This window comes from Chrysoperla carnea, chromosome 1 (assembly GCF_905475395.1).
Source record: "Chrysoperla carnea chromosome 1, inChrCarn1.1, whole genome shotgun sequence".
Classification (NCBI taxonomy): Eukaryota; Metazoa; Arthropoda; class Insecta; order Neuroptera; family Chrysopidae; genus Chrysoperla; species Chrysoperla carnea.
In genome coordinates, this window is record NC_058337.1 from 24,348,344 (window position 1) to 24,366,895 (window position 18,552).

The 18,552-nt window shown below is 28.8% G+C and overlaps 1 protein-coding gene across 1 annotated transcript; it reads left to right on the forward strand.

The window, feature by feature from the left end:
* The first annotated feature begins 202 nt into the window (after window positions 1–202).
* LOC123306189 lies at window positions 203–3,067 on the forward strand. The gene is made up of 4 exons (XM_044888091.1): window positions 203–367; window positions 1,404–1,605; window positions 2,646–2,786; window positions 2,871–3,067. Exons 1-4 carry the CDS (start codon window positions 233–235, stop codon window positions 3,047–3,049), a joined length of 657 nt encoding a protein of 218 aa, XP_044744026.1. The 5' UTR covers window positions 203–232; the 3' UTR covers window positions 3,050–3,067.
* The last annotated feature ends 15,485 nt before the right edge of the window (window positions 3,068–18,552 follow it).

Here is an 18,552-nt window from a genome sequence, read left to right on the forward strand (position 1 = left end):
TAGACGGTTTTATTTTTTTAAATTTTTGAATTTCTTTATTTTGTAAATTAATATTCTGACAAAAAGTTATCAAACTATTTATATTAACCAATTAACTTTACCCTTGGCATATTAACACACTTTTTGTTTTAATAATCTACGGAATTATTAGATAAATAGAATAAAGTTTACTAAAATTTGCCCTTTTTTTGTTCAATTTTGTGTCAGCTTCAAAAATAAAAAAATTGTTATTATGAATTTAATAAAACTACTATCAACTTTTATCGGGTTTATTTCAATTGTAACAATAAATGGGGAACTAGTTACAATGGATGGACAATGTCCAACTGGTGAAATTGAACCAGACGACTTTGCTCGACCAGGCAATGTAAGTATTTTTAAGTTTAGTTTATTCTGTATCGTATGTAAGTTTATATGTTCGCGAATGATCAATTTTGTTGATTTTTTCAATCGATACTGTGAAAGCAGAGAATTCCAGCTTAGTTAACTTATGATCAAAATTATAATTAAACAAATGCGTATCAATATCACTTAATAGAATTTTTTAATTTGGTAAATGTTCCCTATGGAATTGGCTCTTTTTGAGCTACTTGAACGCTGCTCATTGGCGGTTTTTGTAGAATTTTTTCTGGCAACAATGTGTGAATGGTTTTAATATAAAATTAATGGTTTCCACGTGTGATATATGATTTACCAGTAAAATGGCAATCGTCAAAACTGTTGAAAAAATAAAAATAAAAATATACAATTCACATGCAATATGTTGAATAATGTATTCAAATAATTGAACTTTTTTATTTAATTGATCAGTTCCAGCTACTTATTTTTACTTACTCATATCGTCAGGCTCAGTGAATATTCAAAGAATACGGGAAAGCTTCGTCGAGGTTTGATTGAATGACTTAAAAGTAAACACAAACATTGCCATCAATGATACTGAAAAGAATCTATGCGACTAATTACCTCATAAGAAAACTATATTTTACCATATACAATACTCTTTCAAATAAAAGACATTCAACTCAATTTAATCCAATCTTTAAATAATAGAATAGGGCAAATGAATGAAAGGAGGAAGTATAGAGGAAAATTTACCTTTATGCAAACCTAATGGAAAACTAAAGGTTAATAGCCGGCTTCCGATATAATAAGCAGCAAATGTTTTATTTTATAATAGTTTTTAACATTTTTGTGATTTTTTTTAACGGTTCTTGACTTATTTTAATTTATTTAACACAATAACTAGTTTTGTTCTGTAGGTAAGATGTTGCTACTTATATTTTAAACAAATATAGTCGAATAAATAAAAATGATAAACTCGCACTGAACAACCCTGTCTTATTATTATTATTATTATTATTTTTATTATTATTATTATTATTATTATTATTATTATTCAACAGGTAATAGGAATATTTTATATTGTTGAACAATCAGCTGAGGATACTATAAGCAGTACTAATGGAAGAGTGTTATTGACACCTGATGGAGACACAGTTACAATTAGAGACCGTTATATGCCTAATTCCGGTGATCAATGTAGTGAGCGGCAAATTAAGCTTAATTATACAGGCAAAGAAGGATTCTTTAATGTATCTTATCAAGGTAAGTTTCATTAAAAAAATGTTTAAACACACATTTAATTACCGAATATTTCGAAGCGATTTATAGGGCCATTTCACCTAATTAAAATTTAAAAGCTTACGATTAGATTAGTATTGGGGCTACGGAACCGGCGAAAAGAAGCATACAGAATGAAATGTTACAAGTATCAAGAATCTAAATCCATTTGAGAATTCACGAATGTTATCTTTCAGCGATACGAAATCAGCGGTGGTTTCTTAAGGATGTCTCCGTATACCCTCCACTAAAAATAATCGTCCAAATGTATGATTATTATTAATTTTTCATTTGAACTATGTGGTGAATAAATTTTAATTTTTTGACACTTATTCAAATCATATATTATCCAGTCAAATTAAATAAAAAAATATGAGTGAAGGTACATAAATTCGCACCCGGCTGAAATTTGGTAGGATTGTTCAAATCACCATCAGAAATTAAATCTAAAAAGTCCTCAATAACGGGTTTTTCGTGATTTTTAGCAAAACGGTAAATGTTATCATAAAATTACCTCAGGCGAAAAATTGTCGATCAGATAATTAAATATAAAAATTTCACAATACTTTTTTCCTAAAAGCCACCGTTTCTGAGGTATAACGATTCAAAAAATTGGAAGAATTGTAATCGTCATAATATACATAAGTACGCCACGTGCATCACTGAAACTGTAATACAAGTAAAAATGTTTTTCTATCAGTCAGTGTGACTTACATAAATACAATTTTTTACTTACATATATCGGTTGGGTGCGTAGTCATGGTAGGGATAATCAAATCGACTCCAGTACTTGCAGTGGATAATTTTGGCGTAAAGGGTTGACAGACAAGCTCTGTTCTCACTTTCAACTGATTGATTGACATAACTTTTATTTATATGCAATTTGCAATCTGTATAACAATTTTCAGCTTTAGTAAATTCATTTAAATGATCAGCTTTAGAAAATTCAGAGTATTTTTTTTGAACTAGCTCTTAATCCATTACTCTATAACGAATTTAAATCTAAAAACTTTAAATATTTTAAGCTCAACCTGATTCGAGTTTTCAAGACGGATATAAAGGATACATTTTACATCTTCAAACGTACTCTACAAACGATGGTGATATCGGTATATATTCTGTAATACTGTTCATATGCCGTAATAAATCAGATTCGCAATATGAATGTTAGTAAGATACAATTTTTTTATTTTTTGTTTTTGTTTTATTTATAACGATATTTAAAAAAAATTTTATAAATTATTTTCTAGTTGATCTTCCAGTATATTCACTATTAACAGATTTGTCTCCAAGACTGCGAGAAGATGTTGCATTATATTTAGCATATAATGATCTTCTAGAATTGGACGAATATGTTAAAGCAGAAAAACAGAAGTCAGAATGTGAATTTTCTGATGAAGAAGAAAATGCAGATTACCATGTATTGTAACGTTCTAACTTTAATCATCACGGCACAAAGTGAAAAATATTTGGTTTTTCGGTTACTTATTTTATGAAATTTCATCAGTTTTAACAATTGAATTTATTTTATTTTTGTTCCTTTTTATTTGCCAATTTTGTTTATTCTCCAGTATAATTCGTCATATTTTCCTTTTTTATGCAACTTTCTAACACGTTCAGCGATCATGGTAGTTCAAATACGTCAGCTCAAACACGACAGCTCAAATAAGTTGTAGGAATGTTTACTAGGCGGATCGATTTATTAAAGTCAGCATTTATTTTGGCAATTTGATTCATTCGACATTTTCAATAATTTGCAAATCTGCACAACCCATTTTTATAGAGCTAAAGAGTTGAAAAATGTAGGTAGGTTGAGTTATTATCCAAAAAAATGCTTTTCAGAGGTGTCAAAGAAAGTGCTTTTTGGAAGCTGTCAACTTTTCAGTTCCGTTTCTCCTTATTTTATGTCAAAATATCATGATTTTGCACAGTTTTTAGGGCTTTGTGCACCTTCACAATCTTTCCAAGCAAAGCTAGAGAGTTTATATAGTGTCAAAGAAGTGCTTTTATGGAGGTGATAGCTTCCTATCGCTATGTCTCTTTTTTATGTCCAAAAAATCTTGATTTAATCGAGTTTTAAAGTTTAATCGAGCTCTAATTAATCCAAAATATCATGATTTTTGCGGTTTTCAAAACTTTGCGCATCTTTGCAGGCTCTTCTATTCCAGCTCTAAGATTAAATGACGATTTATATGAAGAACAACTTTAGAAATTTCATCATCGTTTTCTGGAAAAATTGCTAACACACCTATAATATCTGATAATATTTTTTTATATAATGTATTTTTAAAAAGATGGTGAGTTTTTGACACTGTCGAAGCTACTACTTATGCGCTGTAAACAAAATTGGCACAAGGCTAAAACTTAACGTGTTCCTAGGATTGGTATAGGCCACATACCCGGAAAATTCAAGAAGGCCCACATCCTAGGGAAAACCTTTCCAAATACAGTAAAATGGGATTTTCTAGGGAGCCTCTCTTTTCTAGGGGGGCAGCAATGAAACTCCGATCAGGGTTTATATCAACAAGTTCCTAGGTTTGATATAACTCCCCTCTGGGACCCCTCCCCCTAGAGACGTGGAGCTGGAGGGGAGGAAATCGTCTAAAGTGGTCAAATCAACCCTACCCATAATTGATCAAATATTATTTAAAATGTCTTTTTAAGTAACTTTTGTAACTTGGTAATCTTTGCTTAACCTCACCCTTACCAAACTACATCATTGTAAATATTATATTAAGTCAAATAAATACCTAAGCCTGTTCCTCATTACCGTATGATTCCAAGAATAATATATCAATTACAAGAATAATATATCAATTTTATAATATAATAAAGTCTTGTCCGATGTTTCGGACCGTTTATTTATTTTGTCATCTATCTACGTTTGGCGAAAAAAAAATTCAAAAAAAAAGGATCATTTACTTTAACTGTAATATAATTTTAATTGCCTTAAAGCCTAAATGAAGAAAATAATAAAATTAAAAACACAATTGTATACAGAGAAAGTAATTATTAACTTAAATAAAAAAACATAAATTAAAATTTGTCCAAAATACTTACTTATATTGTAAAGCGAAGTCGAATATAATTATAAAAAACTTTTCCAAAATAAATTAAAATGGACTAAAAAGTAAAAAAATAACGATAATATAATGTAGTTAAAATTATTGTTATTTTTGGAGTCGGTGTCACTTTTGTCAGTGACTTTTTACATGTATTGGTTTAATGTATCTTGACTATGGCTCGAAAAATTTAGATTGACCAGTCTAAAACTTGTTTATCGGATTCTATGTATAAAAATCTAAATGTCAACAAGAGATTACCTTGTTTGTAAAACTTAAGTGGTGAAAGTCAATTTTTCCAAATTACAATTTGTCAATTTTTACAAATATTAGCTGTACCTTATCACACTTCGCTGTGGGACATTATAAATGCATGAAAATAGATAAGAAGTGTCTAAAAAAATATATGAAATTTGATAAACCTCCGATAAAAGAGTTCACAATTCTTAAAAGGCTCAACTGATTTTCATGTAATATAGAGTTTTTTAATGTCCATATCATGACCTTATATTTGGATCAGACTCCATGCGTCGGGATAACAGTTTTATAATTAACAAATCATGCTCTTTTATTTGATACCCCACACCACTTAGGTATATTTGAAAATATTCTATTGTTCATGAACTTCCTAACATGCGTGTCCATGACAGAGAAGAAAAAATCTAGAAGATATTTTATAGAACCGTAACTATTAGTAATTCTATATCAAATATTCATTCCATGATATTTGATTTTGTAAAAAAATCTTTTATACTGTATTTGAAAACTGTTAAAAAATTCAAGTTTCTATTTTCAAGGGATTTCCAATTTCTAACGGTTCCAACTTCACTTACGTAGAGCTTTCTAACCATTGTTTCAAATTTTTTATACAATGATAAAATACATTTGCAGATTTTCGATTAATAAAGTAAAATTCCTAACATTCTGCTTAATAAAATAATATTTCTAACATACAACTTCTTGATCTGTGTTTTTCTATAAAATTATTTACATGGACTTTCCATATAAAAAATTTTAAAGATAAAAATCATCCTCGAAGCAGGTGGTATATCGTGTTAAAAATTTTACATATATATATATATAATTTATATATATATATATATATATATATATATATTAATTTTTATAGAATAAAAATAGTATTAGGTATATAGCGTTATACTTTTTATAATAAAAATAGTAAAAATCAACCAGCTTAGCATTCAACGTAGGATGCAATTGTTTTGTTATTAATAATGCATTATATTCTTTTTTAAATAACTTTCAATACGAAACAGCCGACGGGTATTATTTTTAGCACGTTTATAAAAGGATTTTTTAAATAACTTGTTATAATTAGAATTCCTTTTTTATTACGCTTCTCCGTTCTTATTATTATTATAATTTTCTTAAACATATATATATATATATATATATATATATATATATATATATATATATATATATATATATAGAAACACAGGCTTCCGAGATTATATTTTGCAATTTTACATATATATATATATATATATATATATATATATATATATATATATATATATATATAGGAACATAGTTAATTATCGGAGTGAGCTAGAATTATCGTCTAACATAACTAGGGCAGTTGACATAAGTGGCGTCCAGAACATAAGGCTAACTCATTTTTTGGTAAGGTTTAATTTAGCTTGGTATCTACTAGATACCAGCAAGGTCTTTAAATGTATTGAAAAGATAAAGCTGCCACAGAGACCAAAGCCCAAAAGCATAGCTTTTAAATTTCAAAACATAGGTATTATTTTTGAAAAATAGTTTTTGAAGTTTGAAATACACATATGTACTTTGATCAATATAAACAATTCGATGCGAATTAATTTTACTTTCTATGTTTAATACATTCAAGTACTATACGTAATTTAACAAAAATTTTACATAAATTAAACTTTTTGACTTACCTGTCTAAACTATCTACATCACCATAATTATTTAATAAACAATCTTTGTTACGACATTGCCTTCGTATAATTGTTAATATCATATATAATATTGCTAATATTATTAATTGACCACCAACCACATACGATAACCATAATTTATATGGATATAATAATGGAAATATTGATAATATACCATATAATAATGTTTTACGCCAATATCCAATCCATAATATTGTGGACCAACATTGTATACAACATCCTTCATCAAAATCTCTGTAACAAACAAAACAACAAAATTTAATATAGTAGAATATATTCCTAAATAATGCATATTATACTCTAATCATCTTAGGGTTTCACCTCGGAATCTAAGGGAATAAGCTAAATTTTTGTATAAACCTTTATTCTGATAGTACAAATGTTATCCCAGAAGTCACATAAGGTTACACGTGCGCGTTCTTAGATATTCAAAGTCAAAGATCACGAAAATAAGTTTTTTCTAAATATCTCGTTTCTTTTGCCTTCAATCGTATTAACATTTATTATAAAAGTTGTAAAAGATAAAATTTTCTACAAATTTTGTACATTGAATCGTTTTTGAAATAGAGGGCGCAGAAGATGATGCGCACAGCTTATCGTACTTCAGTGCTGGGTAACTATTTATAAATTTAAGGTATTAAATAATTATTTAATTAGTATTTAAGGAATAATTTGAAAAAAAGCGCCTAAGAGACTGGGATTCACGATTGATATTTTCTATTATACGTTTTTTCCACTTAATTATCGATTAAATACTATTTAAATTATTATTTAATACCTTATATTTATTAATATTGACCCTGCGCTAAAGTACGTATAGCTGAGCGCTCCATCTTCTAGCGACCTCTATTTTAAAAATGGTACAACTTATAAGAAAAGCTTTCAGACAAACAGTATCTTATCGATACGCAGGGTCAATATTAATAAATATGCATTAAATAATTATTCTAATAATATTTAATCGATAAATAAGTGAAAAAACCGCATAATAGACAGGGTCAATCGTGAATCCCAGTCTATTATGCCGTTTTTTTTTTCATTATTATTCATTTAATACTACGTACGTTAAGCTGAGCGCAACACCTTCTGCGCTCTCTATTTCAAAAACGGTTCAACATACAAAAAAAAAGTTTCCGACAAAATTTGTAGAAAATTTTATCCTCTACAACTTTTTTTTATAAATGTTAATACAATTGAAAACAAAAAAACCAGATATTGACAAAAAACTGATTTTCGGGACCATTGACTTTTGAGACAACATTTGTACTATCAAAATAAAGGTTTGTACAATATTTCAGTTCAATTATTCCGAGGTTGAACACTTATTTTTACTAAGATGATCGGGCTTATTGTATGTTTTCTTAGGATAAATGTATTTGTTATAAATATGAGGGTTGATATGTATCAAAAATTCTCAGAAATTCATAGCAGGCTGTTAGCAACCAACATTAGCATTCATTTAAATTTTAATAATCAATTAACATAAATATTAAGAGAGAATATGGACAGACACGTTACGAATAAATTTTGAACTGAAATTTTTCTTATGATTGTTCATAGAAAATCATCGTAGTATTCGAATTTGAATGGCGTACAGCGTTCTTCAAACTATTACAAACGAATAAGAACCCCTCTCATTTAGCTAGTGCTCCTACATTTAACTTACCGCGCGTATAAATCTGCCTTATTATAAGCAATGTCATACTTAATAGATGGAATTTCGTAATTATTGAAAGGAAAATGATAATCACAGACGCTTTTATTCGCTTGCTATGTATCTGCGGTACTATTGAATGTGATTTTCATCCACTTCAAAATTTCTGATTGAATTGAAAAGATCGATGACAGTACAAGAATTTAATAAGTTTGTCCGATTATCCCGATCAGAATGTTCAAGATTATCGATTTATATTTGAAAACACGGTAGTGTTTGTACCACCTACTAAGGCATGTAATGAAGCATATATGACTTAATCTTTCAGACACACATATGACAACTACCAGGAGAGAGTTTGTATATTACGCACCCAAATTATTGCTTTATTGATTAATCGATCTAAAAAATTAAAATAAATAATAGTTTAGAAAAATAAAACACGCTTTTGTAACTACCTGAATTTAAAAGTAGAAAATAATGTTTTTTTTTTTTCAATAGAGTGATTAAGTAAAAAGTCATTTTACTGACGCCACGAAATGATTGAAATGACCATTTAAAAAAATTATGCTTGTTAACTTCCCAGTATAGGGAGTTATTGTAATGAGTCTGGTTTTCGAGATCGAAATTTTCAACATATCTTTATGATCAGGGCATCATCAATTTAGAGAAAAAGTATGTGTGTGGGTGTGTGCGTGCGTGCGTGTGCACGTACGTAGTTCGTGGTCATTTTTTTCGCCACCAATATCTCTTGAACAAAAAATGATATCGACTTTTTTGAAGTGTCAATCGGAGCGTATTAAATATTCGATTCGGGCCAATTTTTTTTTATTTTCCTGTTCGATATCGCGTGAACAAAAAATGATGTTGTCAATGACGTGTCGATGCAAGAGTATTTGTTTATTTTTTTTATGCTGGGAAGTTAGTCATGTGGTCGCACCAAGCCCTACCCACATCTTTTTTAATACTAGATTCATTACTTTCTTTTCTAAAAATTAAAGTAGGATAAAAAGACTAAAAATTACAACACGAAATCACCATGTGGTGGAGGCGGTGGGAAATATAATAACTTTAAAATATTTGTTTTAGTATATATAATATATAAAATATGCTATGAGCTCTGCCAGTATGATTTTCTATTTATTTTCCAAATTTTGTGAACCATTAATTTCCAAATTTACAAATCATTTCATTCAGTACCAACTTCTCTTTTATCTTATTGTATTTTATTTCAAATGATATGTTCTTGAATAAATGGTTTCATAAGTTTTGTTCCAAATATGTCGAAACATAAATAAATGTTATATTACCATTTATTGATGTTCTTCTCAATACTCAAAAGACCGTGAATTTTATTTTGATCATTGATATAAAAAAAAAATGAAAGTAATATCAAAAAAGTTTTGATTAAATAGAAAAAATAAAAACCAAATGAGAATATTTTCATTTCATTTTTTAAGCGACTTCAACCCAATAAGGAGGAGGTTATCAATTCGACTGTATTTTTTTTTATATGTGTTTCCTCGGAACTCTTGACTGGATGAACCGATTTTGATGATTCATTATCTATTTGAAAGCTGGTGTTTTCCGTGTGGTCCGATTTCATTTTTGTCCAGTTCTGACAACGGCCAAAACCATAAAAGTCTTTTTGCATTAAGTATGCACGGCAAGAGGACGAATAACTCAATACCACGCCAACCGATTTTGATGATTCTTTTTTTAGTGACAAATTAGTTATTGTACTTTAGCTTTACTAAAAATCATAAAAAAAGAAAACCGACTTCAAAAAAAACAACTTTTCCAAAACAAATTAATATGCACTAAAAGTAAAAAATATAACGAAAATATAATGTAGTTAAAATTATTGTTATTCTTGGAGTCGGTGTCAGCCAAGCTAATGTAGCAAACTGTTCTATCAGAGTTGTATCCTAGGCTGACACCGACTCCAAAAATAACAATAATTTTAACTACATTATATGTTCGTCATTTTTTTACTTGTTAGTGCATATTAATTTGTTTTGGAAAAGTTTTTCTTTTTAAGTCGGGAGTCTTTTTGTTAAAAGTTTTTTTTTTTCATATATAGAAAAAAATTTTCTTTCATAAATAACATCAAAATTTATCAATTAGAAAATATTTTATAAAATCATTGACTCTTATATCGAAATTATCATTGACTTTTATATTGAAATCCTAAGTGACATTGATGTATTATGCTTTTTATTTCTTTTATGTTACCGCTATAATATTGTATTACAGAAATAATACTTGTATTACATATTTATATCATTTATTTTTATTTTTTAATGTTTTTTTTTCCTTCAATAAGTCCAACCCGTACATATAATGCAGGGTGGGACATTTTAATATGTTATGGCTAATAGGGATTATTCATGATATTTAAATTCAGTGAGAGAAATTCAAAACTACTAAAACGGACATAACGTCAAGTCTTGGCTTGTCAAATTCGTTGACATACTGTATGGTATTAATTACTTATATTTTGTATGGTATTAGATTAAGTTATATTATTCTACGACTTTTTATTAGAAAACTTAATAATAACTAGTGTAAATTCTGTGTTGTAAACCCATTTTTTTAAAGTTTAAATTATACATTGAACTGTCCAATTGACCATTGACAGGTCGCACATTAATACGTCATCATCAGAGAGCGCCAAAAGACTGCGTTTAAACATCTCAAAATTATTCTGTATTTTAAAAATGTTTTTACACGTAATTTTTAAACAGTATTTATATTTTTTACTATATGTTATAACGGTGTAAACAATGAATTAAAAATATAAAAAAATATATGAATATTCTCTATTGAACGTTTTGTAATTAGAAAAACAAAAAATAACTTTAACAATAGTTGGAGAGTTTGATGGGGGGCATTTTGGTGGGTTGTTCTCCGGGTTGCTTTAATAGTGAATTAAGATCCGAAAAGGTAAGTGACAAAAAAAAAATTTTTAAATTATGATTGATCCTCATAGAAAGTGAGCTCGAAATCGTAAATGAGTAACATAGGTCAATTGGGTCTTGGGTCCGAAAAAACCATATTGTATACCGTTAGAGATAGAACAAAAGTTTAAAGGTAAAAAATGTCCAATATAAAAAATAAACAACTTTTGTTTGAAAAATTTTTTCGTAACCACCACTGTTTATCCGTGAGAGCGCAAATTGTATAGTATGTGTATATCAGTTATATGTGTGTGATATGTACTATGTGTAATGTGACAAAGTAATCAACACTGTCTTATACATGGTATTTTAACTCAATCAATTGTTTGTTTCCACTTGTTTTTTTAGGATTTTGGTATTTATATCTTAAATATCGAATAAAAACAAATTAAAGAAACGAAATGATATACCTACGTATGTGGTTTATCTATTAATTTAACCACAATTCTAGTAAAATCCTCTACAATGTTTTTTAAGCAGCTTATATAAATTTGTAAAAAATTTAGAAACTCAAAAAAAAAATCAATATTTCCTATTCGCATGTTTTCTTAAGCACTATATCAGTAGTATATTACCACTAGGTAAAACATTTTCTAAGTTTTTTGTAACAAAAATATATTTCTACAGATTGTATTTTTTTAAACTGTAGATATACTAAATCGGAAAAGTTATTGTATCGTAGGTAATAGGTGTAAACATTTCACCAAAAACATTATTTGATGTAATTGGTGTTTGGAAAACTGGATGGTCGCAAGGAAGTTCTAACATAATTAGTCTGACCATGTATAGACAAGGTATAGACAGGAAACCGTCTAAATACTTTTGAATATAAGACCATTCATTTATTACAATTAACTTGAAAGTAGAAACGAGCGTTCAACGCATATCATTGATAAAGTAGGGTAATTACCACGCAGAATAATTTTTGATTACTTATTTAAGTACAAGTAGGTTGTGCAAGTTTGCTATTGCTATTTCTTTTTCCTGCTTATATTTAATATGTAACAGATCGACTGCCGAATCATCGATTTCACAAGACCGTTAGTGGTTCAAAAAAAAAAAGAAACAGTTCCGCTATGTAAACCAGCTGAACAATGTTCAAATGAATTACCATTGCGCTACGATTAACGAAACTGATATTCTTTATACGCAATGCATAGTGGTTTTTTATCTGCAGTCACAATAAGCGTTTAATGTAGGGCGATCATGATTTTTAAGTGTTTGTGCGTTTATTCTACGATTAAAAAGCACACACGTTCTACGGATAGGCCATGTCTGCAATGGAGTCAAAAACCGCTAATCTTATTCACTGCATATGATAAATGCAAAATTTTTATGCAATTTTTTCTTGTTAAAGTTCAGTAATTGATCAAAATAGCTAATAGCAGTTGTTTTACATAACGGAGCTATTTTGTTAAACAGCTGGCGGTTGTGTTAAAAAGGTAATTAAGCAATCTATCTGCGATAGTGCGACATATGCATTACCACCCAATAACAACAGTTATTAAAAGTATCATGTACGAAGGACTTATAGAGTACACAAAAATTTGAAATAAATTAGTACAGTGCACTTACGGACTGACCCCAAATTTTTGACACTAGAATTTTTATTCATTCATTCGACAGGTGGTTGTTGGAAGACCTTAAATCCATTTTTGCGTATTCTGTAAATTAAGTTTGTTTAGCCTGTTCACACTGTCACACTTGTCTAAGAGTTTGGTCACTTCAGAGTTTGGATGCTGCTCAATGCGTGCCCGGTATCTATCACTGAAACGCGCAATTTCTTCGCGCACTGTGGTCACTTCGAGACTTCGGTGAATATCGTCATTACGCACATACCACGGGGAATCACTAACAATCAATCAATATTTAAAATGTGTATAACCAGTTCGTAAAAATGCACACTGTCTATTTGCAAACTTTCCAATAAAACTTTTACTAACATATACAAGAAATTTATTATTTTCAATTTGGTTTTGCGTATCTATTACATTATTCATTATAACATAAAATATTCTTCTACATCATCATTCTTGTTGAAAAACTTGTCGTTGATCGACTTTGATACGTACATCAAAAGTAATATCAGATCCCTTTGTAAGCATTTCCAAAAATCATTTTAATGTTAAAGGAAACATGAATTATTTAATGAAAAGAAACATGGCTTGCCAAAATAATAATTTATTCTTTGTATAAAATATAAAAATTATATTTTTATTAGTAAAAACTCGTTTAAGAACTTACTGGTCAACAAAATTTAATTTAATTTTTTGTTTTTTTTTACGTTCATGCGATAGAACATTTCTTATAGTTTTTGGGGTACTACATGAGATTTTCGAAATATTTTTACCTAAAATAGAGAAATATTCGTTTTTCGGTTATTTTCGAAATTCCACTTTGTAATTATTTTCTCATATGGATATGGAAAAGCCATTCTTTTCTTTCTCCTTCCTTCAAACACTTTTTGAATTTTTTCGATATCTTCTTCCAGGAATCATATGATATTTATTATACCAATAGTTCAAATACAGATTGTTTACTAATAATATAAATATTTAGGTATAATTAATTCATTAATCCTACTTATATATTAACTATTTATTATATTTCCTGGAAAACGATTTTGGAAAAATTCAAAATGGCTTTTGAAGGATCAGGCATGGTATTTTTTTGAATGAAAATTGGTTAATAATAAAAATAATGGATTAAGAGTCTTGCTAAAAAAAAAGAGTCTTGCAGGCTTTAGTAAATTCAACGAAGTTGTTGTAAAGATGATAATAAGAGGATTGGTTACAGCAGTTGTGTACACACACATACTGCGGTCAGTCAAGCGAACGTTAGAACAAGTGCCAGATATATGCTATCGAAACGGTTAAGTTTTACGTGGTACTAAAATAAATTTAAAGCTAAAAATTGTTGTACAAATTGTATATTGCATATAAATAACAGTTATGATTGTCTGCCAGTTATTTGTTATAACAGGGCTGGTCAGTCAGAACTTATTTATAAACAATAAATACATGATATTGATTTATGATTTCCGTGGTATTTAAATGAATTTATTAAAGTTGAAAATTGGCTTGTATATTGCATATAGAAAACAGTTATTACAGTCAGTCAGGTAAACAAGAGAACAGGGAAAATAAAATGAGTTAAAATGAGTTAAAATTGAATCTGATATCCATTTTTTCCTCAATCAATTCTTCCAAATTATTTTATTAATAACGGTAGGAATATTTGTAAATTGATTTTAATAAATAATTTCTAAGAAGAAAAATGTAAAAAAATTACAATTGTATTTTTCCTGTGAGTTGAGTATGAGTTACAAAGTCACGAAAGTCCCGAAAGTGTACTTATATTTAACAAATCTCTTCTTTAATTAACTAATATACCTATATAACATCGAAAATATATATTTAAAAAATTCGTCTTTTCTCTTTAAAACTTTTTTTATTTAAAATACTACCTAAAGGAAAATAGTTTGAAAAGCTAAAGCAGATTGTAAAAAGTAATCTCAACATTGCTAGCAGGTAAAACTTAATTATATATAAATATTTAATTTGCATTAATTAACTTTATACAAATAGAAAGAAGTATTTGTGTTGCTAATAATTATTACTGTAGAAAAGAAATATGTATGAAAGAATTAATTGCAAAGCGCAGTTTGCGAATGGTAGTAATATTTTTATATACTACAGTTTGCATTATCTTTAAAATATTCTTCCGTATAATTTTAGTGTAAACATGTCCGTTGCAGTAACTTAACAAATAGAATGGTTAAAGAAACTGGAAATTCAACTATAATATACCATTATTCTGAGGGTAGATAATTCGAAATTGTTTTTTTAAAAGTGGTAAAAATAGTTTGCGTTGTAAATTATTGTTTCGTGCTGCTCAGAATACACAGTAGAGTATCGATAATCGGGTATCAATAAAAAACAGGGGTGCTTCCATTACTGAGACTGTATGGGAAAATGCATTATAAATAAAATAAAGCATTCCAAAAACAACATTAAATACGTGTTATTGTGATGCCCTTGTACATGGTAGTTCCTCACGTATAGGTTCAGTAGTCGACGCCTTCTTATTTATTTCTCGCTTTCTGATTCAAATGTTGTACGTTTGTGTGAATTTTAGTAATGAAAAAATCGTTCCTTACAATGATTTTTTTTTTGCATAAGGCATGTAAAAGATAAGATTTTTAAAAATATTTTCGAGATTCGATGAAACAAATAAATGGTAAACAAATAATCAGGCCCCCACACTATCCCTACCTGCGCAAGAGCATACCTTGTCTAATTCCACCATGCTTTTGTGTTTTTAGAGGCATAACAATGAATCATATTCAAAGTACATGCCGCAGCCAACTAGCTTAATTAGCCATTCAATTTGAAGCATAGCCTGTTTATTAAACGGCACCGTTCAACTAGCGGCCTGGACGATGTTCAGCCTTTCAATCAAACAGCCAAATGACTTGGATCAATAACGTTTAACTGCTTGCCTATGCAATTCATTTTAATTTAGCTCAATTTTCTGCCACCTTGCACTCAAATCGGCGTTGTCAAGCTACAACCTTGTAGATTTTTCTCAAGTTTGATTGCATTATCGCAAAAAAAAGTACAATTGAATAATTTGGTGACAAAAACTTGGAACTAAGTATGGTACTATTAAAAACTGATTTTCACGACAGGAGTAGAAGTACTCAGACACACACTATGGCGACAAAATTCCAGAAAGTGTAATTTCTTTGAGAGAAGCTTTGGCAAGTCAGTCACCTTTTGGTGTCAAGGGGTTCCAAAAATGTAGTTGGAAGCCTACTGTGAATCAAAATTGCAATCATAGACGCGCTTGTTTTTAATACAAAGTTCTCTGCGAATCCAAATGCTATGGAAGTTTAACATGCCTTAACAAATAATATTTGAGTTAATTGCATGTGTATTTTTTGTATTCGATCTTATAATGGAATATCATTCAGGCCACAAGTTGAAAGGCGATGTTAAGTAAGTAGCCTAGGCTGTTAATTGAAGAGCTAATTAAACTAGTTGACTGCGATATTTATACAAACAAAAATATCACTTTTGAGTGATTGGTTGAGACCGATGTGGAAATTTCGGGCGGGAGAAAAGTGTTAGAAAAGTGTACTGTGAACTTTTTTTTTGTAGTTTTCTTGGCATTCGTAGAATTCAATCGTGTAACCTAAATCTTCTTTACAATGATTCTCAGGTTCAACTCGCCACTAGGATAAGATATCAACCTTGATCTTCTATTAATCATAGGAGATAATTTGGTGCCAGAAAGCTGAGATAAATATCAGATTTCATCGAATTTCACAAAGTTTTAACTGAATTATTCACCAATACTTTTAAAAAGAAACAATAAGCGTAAAATAATGCTTAATGTTCGACTTTTTCAAAACAGATTAATTCAACTGAAGTAAGCACAAATGGATGTATGAAGGGAAAATTTCTACTAAATGTATTTATTGCTTATGAAAATCCACAAAACAGAACTGAACGTCCAAGATACTTAAACTTAATAAACTATTCCGATTACTTGAATTTGGGCTACTGAAGCTATATAATTAATTTTTAACAGAAATTTCAAATTCAATTGAGTGAGTTACATACTATAGGCTGCTTTCAGCTTTCTTCAAATTTCAAATAAATATTCTTCTTTGGTGCTATCTCACACCACAAACACTGCCTGAATAGTGTATTTCTTGGGTGATTTCAAATGAAGAAGGTATTTTTTCTTTCTATTTTCAAACTTTGATTTCTCGAAAGCCAAGATAGATATCAGATTTCGTCGAATTTCGTAAAATTCTAACTGTATTTATTCAACAATACTTTAAAAAAAAAAAAATTCGAGAACCGTTTCAACAAATCAAGTATTTGTTACTAATGAATCTTATATAACCAACGAACAAAAAAATTATAAACAAAAAACATTTTACCAATAGAATGATACTTCATTCTTCTCCTTCTTTGAAAAATATACATTGTTATTGAATAACAAGTCGAATAAAATTTAACAAAAAAGCCATTACATCCCATCTGTTTGATACAGTCTGCTATATAAGTAGCTAATTTAATTTTATTAAGATGAAATTTATATATAAAAGAATAAAAAATGGCAAAAAGAAAGAAATAGAAATAATATTACATATATTTATTTAATTTACTTAAGTCGTTCTCTGTACTTACCTAATACACAATTGTAAAAATAATGTAATTGCCCAAGTTATTTCTAAAAATAATATACCAAATGCAGCCACTCTGAAACAAATTAAAGCATAATATAAATATTATTTATAAACTTATATGGTACACACAATATTAAAAATATTGAAACAAACCACTATTATTTAACAAAAACGTTTTATTTCTAGATTGTCATTTCTTTTTAAGAAAACCCGAGGAAAACTCGATCAAAGAATTGTGTTTTTGTATATTTAACGCTCATTTCTTGAAAACGAAAAATTGAACTAATAGAAAAATTTTTGACTTCTTGTTAAAGAAAGCTGGATTTCACATACCATCAAGTATCCATATTTTCAAATATCTAACAAATAATTTCTATCCATTAGTAGTTTTTAACTTTATTAAAGACACAATCAATTTTGATTTGTGTGAAAACTGCTTTTAAAGATGAAGACAAAAACGAATTTAGTTTCAATTTTCACAATTTTATTATCGCTCATCAAACTCTACATCTTAAGAAAGTTTACCTCGTTTGCAAAAAGTCGAAGATGAAATCCCAAGATGATTGTAGCGGGCCAAGCTCGAGCATCGCGCCTCGAAGCAATAGAGCACCTAGCCAAATAGACCCTTGTACTCTATCCCCGCTACGCTTTTCAGTGGCTATTATAACCAACTGACTGTATACATACATGTAATAAATAAAAAATATTGTATCTCTCTCTTTTATATAATTTCACTGATAGTGTTTCATTTTTTTCATTCTATATGTACCAGTTTTCATTGTAACTAGCATTTCAACATAGTGTGGATAATTTGTATTTAAATTACATTTTAGTACTATCAGAGACCGATTTAGTGCAGAGAAATATACCAATTCGTGATTTTCCGATATAATTTAGATTGTTTCCTTTTTTTTGGACGAGATAAAGTTTCTCTTTTATGGTCAAAGAATTTCTGAACATAGTTATATTCGTGGTAAAACATCTCATATTTTACCCTAACGGTTCCCTAAATCATCAAATATGTTAAAAATTCAGCCCTGGATATTATGATTTTATGTAAAGTGTAGACAGAGTTATACAATTTTATTTGTGTCGTAGATAT

Bases quoted from the DNA above. Each gene is read 5' to 3' on its own strand.
- LOC123306189 (XM_044888091.1), top strand. From the start codon at position 233: ATGAATTTAATAAAACTACTATCAACTTTTATCGGGTTTATTTCAATT. The intron at 368-1,403 runs GTAAGTATTTTT...ATTATTCAACAG, and splicing joins ACTTTGCTCGACCAGGCAAT to GTAATAGGAATATTTTATAT. The intron at 2,787-2,870 runs GTTAGTAAGATA...ATTATTTTCTAG, and splicing joins ATCAGATTCGCAATATGAAT to TTGATCTTCCAGTATATTCA.